The 16,525-nt window shown below is 45.5% G+C and overlaps 1 protein-coding gene across 1 annotated transcript; it reads left to right on the top strand.

Annotated features, from left to right (window-relative positions):
- The first annotated feature begins 160 nt into the window (after positions 1–160).
- On the top strand, positions 161–10,766 carry LOC109908486 (ankyrin repeat and MYND domain-containing protein 2). Its single transcript, XM_020507140.2, has 10 exons — positions 161–366; positions 1,193–1,257; positions 2,188–2,326; positions 2,533–2,631; positions 2,863–3,023; positions 4,740–4,954; positions 5,235–5,370; positions 8,194–8,322; positions 8,479–8,584; positions 10,369–10,766. The coding sequence occupies exons 1-10, from the start codon at positions 300–302 to the stop codon at positions 10,533–10,535; spliced, it is 1,284 nt and encodes a 427-aa protein (XP_020362729.1). The 5' UTR covers positions 161–299; the 3' UTR covers positions 10,536–10,766.
- The last annotated feature ends 5,759 nt before the right edge of the window (positions 10,767–16,525 follow it).

The raw sequence follows: 16,525 nt of genomic DNA on the forward strand, positions 1-16,525 counted from the left end.
TTTCCCCTCCAAATACATTTATTACAAGCTATTAAAATTGTAAAGAGGAATAAGAACACATTTATGCATTTTAAGTTAGTGAGTGGACAATCTGTCACCTCTTTTCTTCACTTAGTGGTGTGGTCCAATGATGGTTTAACTTCCCTTCAATTACATATTCATTATACATTTGGTCAAGGCCATCACCTTTTACTCTCGTCAGGCCTGTGCCTGCCAAGTGGTGTAACGATTTTGGGATAAACGCACATCCACAGCAAGATATTGTTCGTAAACACTTGTGAATTTTAACAACAGAGAGAATGGCTGCTCCCAAGAAAGGAGATCTTTCAGCAGCTGAGCGAGAAATATTACAGGTTATTGCTGCAGGTAAGTTTCTTATTTATTTTTTGGGATGACTTTGTAAACACTTTTCTGTTATTTTCCTTTGTTCAATGCATTTTGTTACAGTAATGTCTTCATTTGTCACACAACTATTACTTGTTGTATTACTTTTTTATATTACTTTTAGAAAATACAATTGTTATAGTTTTTATTTCACTCAATGGTCATGCTCCCGTTATGGTCATTCCACTTCACTCCCTCAACATTCTGCCTCCACCCCAATTGACATTTGTTTAGTCATCACTACCACAGTTGTTTTTATGTATATAGTGCTATTTCTATTTACATTGTTGTTTTTCATGACCATTTTCATTATTTAGTTTCACTTAGTCCTGCATGTTGGAGCTCGAAGCCTAAGACTTTTACTGTACCCTGTAATCACACCTGCAACCCTGTACATGTGACTATTAAACACTCTGAATCTGAAAATATGATCAAACAAATTCTTCAGGCATTAATGCATTATCAGTAGGCTACATTTTTCTATGTAATAATGTTATAGTAATAATTCCAATACTTCCCATACATCACCAACACACATTATGACATTTCGCTACACTCGCATTAACATCTGCTAACCATGTGTATGTGACAAATAAATTTGATTTGATTTGATTTAAAACATTTTATACCAAACTGCTGGAGGGCACCTGTTTTTCACATTCACAGTGTCTTGCAAAAACCTCATTGTACCTATGGGGAGATAAAGTGAAATTGCGCAGATCATTTATACAAATTGCATGATATATTGTTAATAAGAGGTATTGCATGTTTCATTTGATATCTAAAATCTCTATTCTGTGTGAACCAGGTGATGTGCAGGAGGTTGCACGGCTGCTGGGGTCCAAGGACGTCAGAGTCAACTGTCTGGATGAGGTACTGTATGGATGGGGGCTATTGAGTCTTGTCGTTGAAAACTCTGACAAAGTTACCTGTGTTGTTTGTGTCATTAGTTAATGCTAAGATGAGATTTGTCATTCTCTTCCCCAATATATCAGTGTACAAGCTAGCTTACAGCAATTCATACACTAGCCACGATATCCCTGAGATGTTTAGAACAGTAAAACGCATAAATGTCACTTAGAGGTCTATTTCACAAAAATCCCCTACGCATGACCACTAATAGTTTTGACATAAGTCTGACAAACCTATAGGGCGTTAGTGACACAAAGTAAATAGTGATGTTATTGGGATGGTGTAGCCATGGAGACATATATAACATTATGTGGGTGAAGGCCTGCAGCATATGTTTTCCATTGTTATGTAGACATATGGCTGAGACTCTTGAGTGCAGGATGTAGTACTCCAGCCACTAGATGTAACCCACAGACTACTTCAGACCACGTCTGTGTGTATATGTGTGTATGTGTATGTATGTGTGTTATGTGTGTGGGTGTGTTTGTGTGTGTGTGGGAGCAAAAAAAAAAGGGGGGAAAAGGTGGCACAAGTGTGTTCAGTCTGTCAAAATCAGATGGAGCAGCAGATCTTGACAGTATATGCGCACTCAGTCTCAGCCTGGCCTTATAACTCTATACAGTATAGCGCTGACATAATTGTCACGTTTGAGTATTATGTGGATAAACATGTAACAGTAACTGTCTCTTCCTGCCTTACTTCCATAGCACTTTATTTTACAGTGCAAAAAGTACCAGGTATTTACTATGGTAATTAAACAGTCATAACCGATGATTTACGTGTTTGTTTTTTAGTATTCATTAAAAGAAGCTGTTACAAGTAGGCTACCAGGTGAATGCCAGTAGAATCAGTACCCTAAATGATAGTATGATCCTTTCTGTCTCCCCTCAGTATGGAATGACTCCCCTAATGCACGCAGCATACAAGGGCCAGGCAGACATGTGCAGCCTGCTGCTCCAGCACGGGGCAGACGTCAATTGTAATGAACATGATTATGGATACACAGCCCTCATGTTTGCTGGACTCTCAGGTTAGTCCAGGGCAGGCATCCTTTTTCATACAGCATATACTGTAATTTAGACAATATTTTGATACTGGCCATATTTTATTTGAAGGGTACCTACAAAATGACTTCATAATCCATAAATAACTCATTTATAAGCACCATATAAGAATTTAATAAACTTAAAATGTAATAAAATAAATTGGACTTTGCCATAACTTGCCCTATCCCAGGAAAGACAGACATAACCTCCATGATGCTGGATGCGGGTGCAGAGACAGACCTGGTCAATTCAGTAGGTCGCACGGCTGCTCAGATGGCTGCTTTCGTGGGTAAAGAAGTGATCGCCTTAAACTTCTTTCACACAGTCTTTTCCTGCAAATACCCAGCTTTTTTGTGACTTTTTCTGAATTGGCTGAATTGAAAACCAAATTAACCACAGCCCTGATATCAGTCCCCTTGTCCCAAACTTTTGGGTTTATTATGATGATTATGGAAATTAAGATGATGATGATGATGATGGTGATGATAATTTTGATGATGACGATTGTCCCACCTCTCAGGCCAGCATGACTGTGTGACAGTGATCAACAACTTCTTCTCTCGAGCGCGGCTCGAGTACTACACTAGACCCCAGGGGCTGGAGCGAGAAGCCAAACTGCCTCCCAAACTGGCTGGACCTCTTCACAAGATCATCATGACCTCCAACCTCAACCCTGTCAAGGTGGAGATGTTATATTCTAAATTGAATTCTAAATGGTTCCTATCTAACTTTTTTAAAACAATCCTTTCCTTAAACCTATGTGCACTGCACACTCTATGAGATTGCTTTTTGTGCAAGTGTTTATGTAAAATAGAGAATTAGAGTCATATGAATTCATGGATAATATTTGTATGTCTCTGCGTGCAGTTGGAAAGAAGTTGAAATTAGTTTCTGAAGCCATTTCTGACTAGCGTTAGTGCAATGACTTGAGATCTACAGGAGCAGCTAGTAGAAATGACCATCAACTTCCTTCAAACTGCCCCAGAGACATACAAATGGTATGTATATATTAGATCATCTGACTCTAGGGAAGTGGAGTGGCTTGATCGTGTTGCTAAGACACTTTAGATGGCCAGTATAGTTTCCTGGAACCCAATAGGCTTTGGTTTACTCCGTTTCTCCAGTAGTCTAAGGCTGCTTCCCTGAAATGGCACCATATCCCCGATTTAGTGCACATTGATATCTTTGGCAATAATGAAAGTGGGGATGGGTGCACACTTGATATTAGCATTTTGTTGGGGGGTAGGATGGAAGGCTGATTTGTTATGGAATACCCAGCTGCCACCACCTTCCCCCAAGTCCCCCTATTCTTTTGTAATTCAACTATGGCTTGGATAGCCTAGTGTCCTTTTGAATTCCATTCTCTGCATGATCAACCCTCACCCGCTGCAGGCTGCAGTCACACGCCCGTGGTGCCGCTGCCCGCTTTAGATCTGTCTAAATTTATCTATCTGTCTGGATGTGAACGCAGGACACAGAGAGGGGTGCCACTGTAACACTCTCAGACCTCTGCTATATCAGCCTGCTGACTAAAGTCATGGTTAAAGTTTGAAGCTTTATTAGTCGTATGTACAGGATATACATGGAATACACTGTCCAACCAAATGCTTACTTAAAGTCATGTTACGGTCGGGGCAGTGCACCAATGTACAAGAAAATTCCGAACTGTTTTGGCTAGTCTAACCAACTGCACACACCCTGTGGCTGTCATACGTCGGTTAGATGAGATTGCAACTTAGTTATTGCTAAGTATTTTTCCGAGACAGTTATAAAGTCATAGGAGCGTGTGTTTATTCAGTAGCATTGCAAAGTGACCAGTCAGTACGTAATCTATAGTTTCTGCCACTGTGTCTCTGTGATGGATACTGATTCTTTACATCATAAGACTTCAGTTTGTTGAAACATGGCATTGGAAAGTGTCTTTTTGTTTGATGTGTGGAATCTCTTCTCTAGAACATGAGCTGAGACATTCATATCCCCTATCCCTCATGGCCCCGGTCTCACAGAGTAGCCTTCGCTATGGAAGTTCAGCAGGATACATAGTGTTATAGTCTTACAGTATATAATAAACAGCAAACTAGGAATACTGGGATATGATGGAATGGCGCTTGTGGTGAGGAGCAACCAGGCCCCTCTCTTTCTTTCTTTCTTTCTTTCTTTCTTTCTTTCTTTCTTTCTTTCTTTCTTTCTTTCTTTCTTTTTCTTCCTTCTTTTCAAATTGTGGGGTCATTAGATATTAGCGTTGTACTCTTCTTCTTTCTCTCTCTCTCTCTTTCTCTCTCTCTCTTTCTAAATCTCTCTTTCTAACTCTCTATCTCTCTCTCTTTCTAACTCTTTCTTCATCTCTCTTTCTAATATTCTCTATAACACTTTCCTCCACACCTCCCCCTTTCTTAGCTGGTGATGCTGGTCAGGGAGAACCCTCTGCTGGTGGACGTGGGAGCATTAGAGAAGTGTTACCATGTCATGGATCTGCTGTGTGAGCAGTGTGTGAAGCAGCAGGATATGAATGAAGTCCTGGCCATGAAGATGCACTACATTAGCTATGTGCTGCAGAAATGCATGGCCTTCCTTCTGGACCGTGATGACAAGCTAGATGTGCTCATCAAGAGGTGTGTGTGTGTGTCTGTTGTGTGTGTGTCACTCCCAGTACATCATCTTGTTTTTCTTGACAGTGGTGGATGTGATTGATTGATTGATTGATTGATTGATTGCATTGCTGGCATTCTAACCGGTAACTGTCCAATACATTTTTCTGTTATTGCACAAAATTCCGAGACTAACCATTGGGTGCTAATTGTGTTTCATAGTTTATTTTTAGTGCTGTATATTGCATGAATATTGTATGTAAACAGTTCTTTACATCGTTTTAATTTGTGTCTCTTCTCTCAGCCTGTTGAAGGGGAGGGATGGAGATGGTTTCCCTCAGTACCAGGAGAAGTTCATTAGAGACTGCATCAGGAAGTTTCCCTACTGTGAAGCCGCACTGCTACAGCAGCTGGTCAGGAGCATCGCACCAGTGGAGATTGTGAGTGAGCTTCCTGTCATTCATTGATTCAAACTTTCTTTTGACTTAGGTCTTATCCAATGTAAGGCTCCTCCTATGGACTCAGTTATGGACTCACTTAATTAGTCCTCTAACCAATTGAAGATTGATTGGGTTGCGCAACATTTTTTAAATGTTACATTTACATATTAAAGGGGCAGTGCAGTCCAAAATGTGATTTCCTGTGTTTTATATACTGTACATTTCCACACTATGAGGTTGGAATAATACTGGGAATTTTTGAAAATTACGATAATACCCTTTTAGTGTAAGAGCAGTTTGAAAAGACCGCCTGAAAGTTCAGCACGTTTTGCATGGGTGGAGTTTTGGCCTGCCTGGTGACATCACCAGGTGGCATAAGTTAAAGTTAGCCTTGAAAAGCCACCTGATCCCGCAAGCTTAAATTAAAAGCTTACATTAAAGCTTACATTAAAACGCCAAAGTAAAGTAACTGTCCAGTGAAAATCTCACTTTTTTTAAAGTTCAGATTCTGTGAACTTATACATAAATGATGTTGTTGACTAATCCTGTACTCGTATTTGTGGCCAAAACATGAATAGGATTTTTTTTTAAACACTTAAAAAAATCCACCTCAAACTTGTATCTCAAACAGATTCTTTCAAAATTGATTGAGAATATATCAATGAGCTGACCAATCAGTGGTCTACTCGCATTAATATTTTTAATGACCGGTATACGGCCACACCATTATGTAGTTCGGGTACGCCCACACCATTCCAACACAGAAAAGTTTATTTTGAACATAATTAATTATAATTTTTTGTAAGGAAAACTATTTCACTCTATATTGAAATTAATTATAGGTCATATTTCATAGAAATCTGGAAACACTGGACAGTTACTTCAATAGACCAACAACAAATAAAGTTTCAAACCTCTCTGCCAATAACAGCTAGTTTGAAGGTTACATACAGTGCCTTCGGAAAGTATTCAGACCCCTAGACTTTTCCCACATTTTGTTAGGTTACAGCCTTATTCTAAAATGGATTAAATAGTTTTTTTCCACTCATCAATCCACACACAACTTTTTGCTAATTCATAAAAAATAATAAACTGCAATATTACATTTACATAAGTATTCAGACCCTTTACTCAGTACTTTGTTAAAGCACCTTTGGCAACAATTACAGCCTTGAGTCTTCTTGGGTATGACGCTACAAGCTTGGCACACCTGTATTTGGCGAGTTTCTCCCAGTCTTCTCTGCAGATCTTCTCAAGCTCTGTCAGGTTGGATGGGGAGTGTTGCTGCACACCTATTTTCAGGTCTCTCCAGAGATGTTCGATCAGGTTTAAGTCCGGGCTCTGGTTGTGCCACTCAAGGACCTTAAAGAGATGTATCCCGAAGCCACTCCTGCGTTGTCTTGGCTGTGTGCTTAGGATTGTTGTCCTGTTGGAAGGTCAACCTTTGTCACAGTCTGATGTGCTGGGACCTCTAGAGCAGGTTTTCATCAAGGATCTCTCTGTACTTTGCTCCATTCATCTTTGCCTCGATCCTGACTAGTCTCCCAGTCCCTGAGCTGAAAAACATCCCCACAGCATGATGCTGCCACCACCATGCTTCACCGTATGGATGGTGACAGGTTTCCTCCAGACGTGACACTTGGAATTCAGGCCAAGGAGTTCAATCTTGGTTTCATCAGACCAGAGAATCTTGTTTCTCGTGGTCTGAGAGTCTTTAGGTGCCTTTAGGCAAACTCCAAGCAGGCTGTCATGTGACTTTTACTGAGGAGTGGCTGCCGTCTGGCCACTCTACCATAAATGCCTGATTGGTGGAATGCTGCAAAGTTGGTTGTCCTTCTGGAAGGTTCTCCCATCTCCACAGAGGAACTCTAGAGCTCTATCAGAGTGACCATCAGGTTCTTGGTCACCTCCATGACCATGGCCCTTCTCTCCCGACTGCTCAGTTTGGCCTGGCAGTTCCAAACATTGGTGGTTCCAAACTTCTTCCATTTAAGAATGATGGAAGCCAATGTGTTCTTGGGGACCTTCAATGCTGCAGAAATGTTTTGGTACCCTTCCCCAGATCTGTGCCTCGACACAATCCTGCCTCGGAGCTCTACGAACAGTTCCTTTGACCTCATGGCTTGGTTTTTGCTCTGACATCCACTGTCAACTGTGGGACCTTATATAGACAGGTGTTTGCCTTTTCAAATCATGTCCAATCAATTGAATTTACCACAGGGGGACTCCAATCAAGTTGTAGAAACATCTCAAGGATGATCAATGGAAACAGGATGCACCTGAGCTCAATTTGAGTCTCATAGCAAAGGGTCTGAATACTTATGTACAGTGGAGCAAAAAAGTATTTAGTCAGCCACGAATTGTGCAAGTTCTCCCACTTAAAAAGATGAGAGAGGCCTGCAATTTTCATCATAGGTACACTACAACTATGACAGACAAAATGAGAGAAAAAGAATCCAGAAAATCGCATTGTAGGATTTTTAATGAATTTATTTGCAAATTATGGTGGAGAATAAGTATTTGGTCAATAACAAAAGTTATTACAAAAAACTCCTAAACAATCCTAATTATCGCTTGAGAAAAAGATTTTTGCTAAGAAACTATTTTTGTTTCTTTTTGATTTTTAATTTAAAACAATCCCAGTAAGGTACTTAATTGTTACCCAGAAATGATTTGGTATTGAGATAAAAAAAAATGGCTGCATTGTACCTTTATAAGGAGTTCATGATCATGTTCAATGAATTCTGATTTTATGTTAGTAAAAATAACTTTCTGTATGGGAATGTTTACTGTTCAATGTTCCACTGCTTCTCTTGTCTCCAGGGTAACGACCCGACAGCATTCTCGGTGCTAACCCAGGCTCTCACGGGTAAGATGGCCTTCATAGACGCTGAGTTCTGTGCTACGTGTGGAGAGAGGGGGGCCGAGAAGCGATGCTCCCTCTGCAAAATGGTACGAAAACCACCTCCGACCACAAGCACAGGGTTTCTCTCAATCATTTCCCTCTTTATTACTTTGGTTACACTTAATGATAACGTCCATGAATACACCATTATGAATGCCTATAAAATGATTAATAAATGCTTCCTATTACTACTACTACTACAGGTGACGTACTGTGGCCTGATGTGTCAGCGACTCCACTGGTTCACCCATAAGAAGATCTGTAAAGGACTGCAGGAGAAGGATGCCCCGAGGCTGAGGGAGCTCAATGGTAAACTACACACTCCTATCTGTTGAAAACACATACAATATACAGTGGGGAGAACAAGTATTTGATACACTGCCGATTTTGCAGGTTTTCCTACTTACAAAGCATGTAGAGGTCTGTCATTTTTATCATAGGTACACTTCAACTGTGAGAGACAGAATCTATAACAAAAATCCAGAAAATCACATTATATGATTTTAAGTAATTAATTTGCATTTTATTGCATGACATAAGTATTTGATCACCTACCAACCAGTAAGAATTCCGGCTCTCACAGACCTGTTCGTTTTTCTTTAAGAAGCCCTCCTGTTTTTGACTCATTACCTATATTAACTGCACCTGTTTGAACTCGTTACCTGTATAAAAGACACCTGTCCACACACTCAATCAAACAGACTCCAACCTCTCCACAATGGCCAAGACCAGAGAGCTGTGTAAGGACATCAGGGCTAAAATTGTAGACCTGCACAAGGCTGGGATGGGCTACAGGACAATAGGCAAGCAGCTTGGTGAGAAGGCAACAACTGTTGGCGCAATTATTAGAAAATGGAAGAAGTTCGAGATGACGGTCAATCACCCTCGGTCTGGGGCTCCATGCAAGATCTCACCTCGTGGGGCATCAATGATCATGAGGAAGGTGAGGGATCAGCCCAGAACTACATGACCTGAAGAGAGCTGGGACCACAGTCTCAAAGAAAACCATTAGTAACACACTACGCCGTCATGGATTAAAATCCTGCAGCGCACGCAAGGTCCCCCTGCTCAAGCCAGCACATGTCCAGGCCCGTCTGAAGTTTGCCAATGACCATCTGGATGATCCAGAGGAGGAATGGGAGAAGGTCATGTGGTCTGATGAGACAAAAATTGAGCTTTTGGTTTAAACTCCACTCGCTGTGTTTGGAGGAAGAAGAAGGATGAGTACAACCCCAAGAACATCATCCCAACTGTGAAGCATGGAGGTGGAAACATCATTCTTTGGGGATGCTTTTCTGCAAAGGGGACAGGACAACTGCACCGTATTGAGGGGAGGATGGATGGGGCCATGTATCACGAAATCTTGGCCAACAACCTCCTTCCCTCAGTAAGAGCATTGAAGATGGGTCGTGGCTGGGTCTTCCAGCATGACAACGACCCGAAACACACAGCCAGGGCAACTAAGGAGTGGCTCCGTAAGAAGCATCTCAAGGTCCTGGAGTAGCCTAGCCAGTCTCCAGACCTGAACCCAATAGAAAATCTTTGGAGGGAGCTGAAAGTCCGTAATTGCCCAGCGACAGCCCCGAAACCTGAAGGATCTGTAGAAGGTCTGTATGGAGGAGTGGGCCAAAATCCCTGCTGCAGTGTGTGCAAACCTGGTCAAGAACTACAGGAAACGTATGATCTCTGTAATTGCAAACAAAGTTTTCTGTACCAAATATTAAGTTATGCTTTTCTGATGTATCAAATACTTATGTCATGCAATAAAATGCAAAATAATTACTTAAAAAACATACAATGTGATTTTTTGGATTTTTGTTTTAGATTCCGTCTCTCACAGTTGAAGTGTACCTATGTTTAAAATTACAGACCCCTACATAAATCGGCAGTGTATCAAATACTTGTTCTCCCCCCTGTACCTACTGCAGCTATACTATAGTGCTTCAGACATGCTTTTTAACCAAGGAATTGGCTTAATCTGGATTCGGTAGACTACTTTACTACTGTAGCTTGTTACATACTTGTGGCTTTGTTTCGCCCTCTAAGGTCAACTTTAGACTGTTTTACCCCTCTCCTCTTTATCCTGGGCCCAGATGAGGAGAGTGACATGGTGAAGGAGACAGCCAGCTTCCTGGCAGAGCTGTGTTTGAAGGCAGAGGAGCGCATGGTGTCATCAGGTTGTCCCGGTCCCTCAGCGCCAGACCAGCTGAACTGTCCCTCCACATCCTCAGAGGGACCACCATCCTGCAACCAGGAATGAGATGGACTACTGGTGTTCTTTTCTACTGGGTAGTAATTGATGAATGTTACTGATTGGCCAGAGTTCAGTGATATTAATAATAAAGTTTTATTGAATATTAAACTGAATTGATTCCATTCACCTGATGTCTGAGGTCTGAATCAGTCCCTGGTTAAAGGAGAATGCTTTTTTTTATTTTTATCAGCAGTACTGCTGATTGGCCATGAGAGAAAGGGGTTAGTGGGGATGAATGCTTTACCCAACAGGCAGCTGGACTGGAGTCTAAGGAAGGATTGTTACTATGGACCCAATGAGGTCTATTTGGCTAGGGGAGGCTGAAGTATACAGGGTGTGCATATGATGTACAGTCTATTGCCTGTGTTTATACAGTCAGACCAATTCTGATATTTTGCCAATAACGGGTCTTTTAACAAGTCAGATGGCCAATAATTGGGCAAGTGATCACTATTGGGCTGCCTGTGTAAATGCAGCCATTGAGTTGTATTTGGATTAGCTGTGGTGTTATTTTCTTTTTTGTTCTTTGTTCTTTGTATGTCGTTTGAGCAATTCCTTCTCTTATTTCAAATGTAAGCCTTGAATATTCTTTAATTAATGTCTTGAAATAACAATTTCATCCCTTACTGTAGTAATTTTAAAAATGCACACTCATGTTGAAATGGGACCACCTTATTGAACAATACATATTATTTAGGTATGGCCATGGGTAGACAACACAATATTAAGGGCTTCTTTATGCGTTATTGTTAAGTTGTGTATTCCTGCTATAATTTGAACATTATATTATCATTATTTTTATGTTCCCTTTGTTTCCACAGATGTCTTACCAGTGATGTATCAATACCATTCCATGTCACAGAGTAGAATGATGATCCAATAATGATCTGACTTTAACGCTGGCAAACCCTTTACACCTAAGTGGCTTTTGTGTTGGTTGACAGTTTTACATGTTCAATTACGTCAATAAAGAGTGCCTTAATAATTCTCCTTCATTGTCCATTGTTGTTATGGGGATATGCCCCTATTTGTTTGGACACTAGATGGCAGCTTTCCCCTTTACCATCCATGCATTGATGATGATGACTGGTAATATAGCTACTGCACTCTGTTGACAATGTTCAAAGGGTACTGAAGCGTGATGGTCTTTTTGCTACAGCGATAGTTCTATACAATATGCAATCAGACCTTTTCTCTACAGAGAGTGAGCATGAAACAGAGCTCATTCTAATGACAAATTCTCACAGTGTATACAGTGACCTTCAATTCTTATTCATGTATCAGCCAGTCATAAAGACAAAAGTCCTTGATAAACAAATACGGCTACATCTCCCAATTACTCCATTGTTTACCTTTTTTGTTGGCGGCCTCCTCTTGGTTGCTATGCACATCTTCCAGACTGTCTTTAGCACCACCTATGTAATAACACAGTTTCCACATCCCCCCATCCACCCCACCCCTCTGTTTCCTCATCCACCCCATCCCTCTGTTTCCCCATCCACCCCATCCCCATGTTTCCCCATCCACCCCCTCCCTCTGTTTCCCCAACCACCCCATCCTTCTGTTTCCCCATCCACCCCATCTCCCCTGTTTGTCCAACCACCCCATCTCCTCTGTTTCCCCACCCACCCCATCCCTCTGTTTCCCCATCCACCTCATCCCCGTGTTTCCCCATCCACCCCAAATCTCTGTTTCCCCATCCACCCCATCCCTCTGTTTCTGCATCCACCCCATCCCTCTGTTTCCCCATCCACCCCATCCTTCTGTTTCCCCATCCACCCCATCCCTCTGTTTCCCCATCCACCCCATCCCTCCTGTTTCCCCATCCACCCCATCCCTCCTGTTTCCCCATCCACCCCATCCCTCTGTTTCCCCATCCACCCCATCCCTCTGTTTCCCCATCCACCCCATCTCCCCTGTTTGTCCATCCACCCCATCCCTCTGTTTCCCCATCCACCCCATCCCCTTGTTTCCCCATCCACCCATCTCACCTGTTTCTGCATCCACCCCATCTCCCATGTTTCTGCATCCACCCCATCTACCCTGTTACCCCATCCCCCCTCTTTCTGCATCCACCCCATCCCTCTGTTTCCCCATCCACCCCATCCCTCTGTTTCCCCACCCACCCCATCTCCCCTTTCTGCATCCACCCCATCTCCCCTGTTTCTGCATTCACCCCATCTCCCCTGTTTCTGCATCCACCCCATTTACCCTGTTTCCCCATCCACCCCATCTCCCCTGTTTCCCCATCCACCTCATCCACGTGTTTCCCCATCCACCCCAAATCTCTGTTTCCCCATCCACCCCATCTCCCCTGTTTCTGCATCCACCCCATCCCTCTGTTTCCCCATCCACCCCATCCCTCTGTTTCCCCATCCACCCCATCTCCCCTGTTTCTGCATCCACCCCATCCCTCTGTTTCCCCATCCACCCCATCCCTCTGTTTCCCCATCCACCCCATCCCTCTGTTACCCCATCCCTCTGTTTCCCCATCCACCTCATCCCTCTGTTTCCCCATCCACCCCATCCCTCTGTTTCCCCATCCACCCCATCCCTCCTGTTTGTCCATCCACCCATCTCCCCTGTTTGTCCATCCACCCCATCCCTCTGTTTCCCCATCCACCCATCTCCCCTGTTTGTCCATCCACCCCATCCCCCTGTTTCTGCATCCACCCCATCCCTCTGTTTCCCCATCCACCCCATCCCTCTGTTTCCCCACCCACCCCATCTCCCCTTTCTGCATCCACCCCATCTCCCCTGTTTCTGCATTCACCCCATCTCCCCTGTTTCTTCATCCACCCCATCTCCCCTGTTTCCCCATCCACCTCATCTGCCCTGTTTCTGCATCCACCCCATCCCTCTGTTTCCCCATCCACCCATCTCCCCTGTTTGTCCATCCACCCCATCCCTCTGTTTCTGCATCCACCCCATCCCTCTGTTTCCCCATCCACCCCATCCCTCTGTTTCCCCAACCCCCCCATCCTTCTGTTTCCCCATCCACCCCATCTCCCCTGTTTATGCATCCACCCCATCTCCCCTGTTTCTGCATCCACCCCATCTCCCCTGTTTCTGCATCCACCCCATCTCCCCTGTTTCTGCATCCACCCCATCCCTCTGTTTCCCCATCCACCCCATCCATCTGTTTCCCCATCCAGCCCACCCCCCTGTTTCCCCATCCACCCATCTCCCCTTTTTCTGCATCCACCCCATCTCCCCTGTTTCTGCATCCACCCCATCTACCCTGTTACCCGGTCCCCCTGTTTCTGCATCCACCCCATCCCTCTGTTTCCCCATCCACCCCATCCCTCTGTTTCCCCACCACCCCATCTCCCCTTTCTGCATCCACCCCATCTCCCCTGTTTCTGCATTCACCCCATCTCCCCTGTTTCTTCATCCACCCCATTTCCCTGTTTCCCCATCCACCTCATCTGCCCTGTTTCTGCATCCACCCCATCCCTCTGTTTCCCCATCCACCCATCTCCCCTGTTTGTCCATCCACCCCATCCCTCTGTTTCCCCATCCACCCATCTCCCCTGTTTGTCCATCCACCCCATCCCTCTGTTTCTGCATCCACCCCATCCCTCTGTTTCCCCATCCACCCCATCCCTCTGTTTCCCCAACCCCCCCATCCTTCTGTTTCCCCATCCACCCCATCTCCCCTGTTTATGCATCCACCCCATCTCCCCTGTTTCTGCATCCACCCCATCTCCCCTGTTTCTGCATCCACCCCATCCCTCTGTTTCCCCATCCACCCCATCCATCTGTTTCCCCATCCACCCCATCCCTCTGTTTCCCCACCCACCCCATCTCCCCTTTCTGCATCCACCCCATCTCCCCTGTTTCTGCATTCACCCCATCTCCCCTGTTTCTTCATCCACCCCATTTTCCTGTTTCCCCATCCACCTCATCTGCCCTGTTTCTGCATCCACCCCATCCCTCTGTTTCCCCATAAACCCATCTCCCCTGTTTGTCCATCCACCCCATCCCTCTGTTTCCCCATCCACCCATCTCCCCTGTTTGTCCATCCACCCCATCCCTCTGTTTCTGCATCCACCCCATCCCTCTGTTTCCCCATCCACCCCATCCCTCTGTTTCCCCAACCCCCCCCATCCTTCTGTTTCCCCATCCACCCCATCTCCCCTGTTTATGCATCCACCCCATCTCCCCTGTTTCTGCATCCACCCCATCTCCCCTGTTTCTGCATCCACCCCATCCCTCTGTTTCCCCATCCACCCCATCCATCTGTTTCCCCATCCACCCCATCCCCCTGTTTCCCCATCCACCCATCTCCCCTTTTTCTGCATCCACCCCATCTCCCCTGTTTCTGCATCCACCCCATCTACCCTGTTACCCCATCCCCCCTGTTTCTGCATCCACCCCATCCCTCTGTTTCCCCATCCACCCATCCCTCTGTTTCCCCACCCACCCCATCTCCCCTTTCTGCATCCACCCCATCTCCCCTGTTTCTGCATTCACCCCATCTCCCCTGTTTCTTCATCCACCCCATTCCCTATTTCCCCATCCACCTCATCTGCCCTGTTTCTGCATCCACCCCATCCCTCTGTTTCCCCATCCACCCATCTCCCCTGTTTGTCCATCCACCCCATCCCTCTGTTTCCCCATCCACCCATCTCCCCTGTTTGTCCATCCACCCCATCCCCCTGTTTCTGCATCCACCCCATCCCTCTGTTTCCCCATCCACCCCATCCCTCTGTTTCCCCAACCACCCCATCCTTCTGTTTCCCCATCCACCCCTTCTCCCCTGTTTATGCATCCACCCCATCTCCCCTGTTTCTGCATCCACCCCATCTCCCCTGTTTCTGCATCCACCCCATCTCCCCTGTTTCTGCATCCACCCCATCTCCCCTGTTTCTGCATCCACCCCATCCCTCTGTTTCCCCATCCACCCCATCTATCTGTTTCCCCATCCACCCCATCCCCCTGTTTCCCCATCCACCCATCTCCCCTTTTTCTGCATCAACCCCATCTCCCCTGTTTCTGCATCCACCCCATCTACCCTGTTACCCCATCCCCCCTGTTTCTGCATCCACCCCATCCCTCTGTTTCCCCACCAACCCCATCTCTCCTTTCTGCATCCACCCCATCTCCCCTGTTTCTGCATTCACCCCATCTCCCCTGTTTCTTCATCCACCCCATTTCCCTGTTTCCCCATCCACCTCATCTGCCCTGTTTCTGCATCCACCCCATCCCTCTGTTTCCCCATCCACCCATCTCCCCTGTTTGTCCATCCACCCCATCCCTCTGTTTCCCCATCCACCCATCTCCCCTGTTTGTCCATCCACCCCATCCCTCTGTTTCTGCATCCACCCCATCCCTCTGTTTCCCCATCCACCCCCATCCCTCTGTTTCCCCAACCCCCCCATCCTTCTGTTTCCCCATCCACCCCATCTCCCCTGTTTATGCATCCACCCCATCTCCCCTGTTTCTGCATCCACCCCATCTCCCCTGTTTCTGCATCCACCACATCTCCCCTGTTTCTGCATCCACCCCATCCCTCTGTTTCCCCATCCACCCCATCCATCTGTTTCCCCATCCACCCCATCCCCCTGTTTCCCCATCCACCCATCTCCCCTTTTTCTGCATCCACCCCATCTCCCCTGTTTCTGCATCCACCCCATCTACCCTGTTACCCCATCCCCCCTGTTTCTGCATCCACCCCATCCCTCTGTTTCCCCACCCACCCCATCTCCCCTTTCTGCATCCACCCCATCTCCCCTGTTTCTGCATTCACCCCATCTCCCCTGTTTCTTCATCCACCCCATTCCCTGTTTCCCCATCCACCTCATCTGCCCTGTTTCTGCATCCAACCCATCCCTCTGTTTCCCCATCCACCCATCTCCCCTGTTTGTCCATCCACCCCATCCCTCTGTTTCCCCATCCACCCATCTCCCCTGTTTGTCCATCCACCCCATCCCCCTGTTTCTGCATCCACCCCATCCCTCTGTTTCCCCATCCACCCCATCCCTCTGTTTCCC

The sequence above is a fragment of the Oncorhynchus kisutch genome, linkage group LG17 (assembly GCF_002021735.2).
Source record: "Oncorhynchus kisutch isolate 150728-3 linkage group LG17, Okis_V2, whole genome shotgun sequence".
Lineage (NCBI taxonomy): Eukaryota > Metazoa > Chordata > Actinopteri > Salmoniformes > Salmonidae > Oncorhynchus > Oncorhynchus kisutch.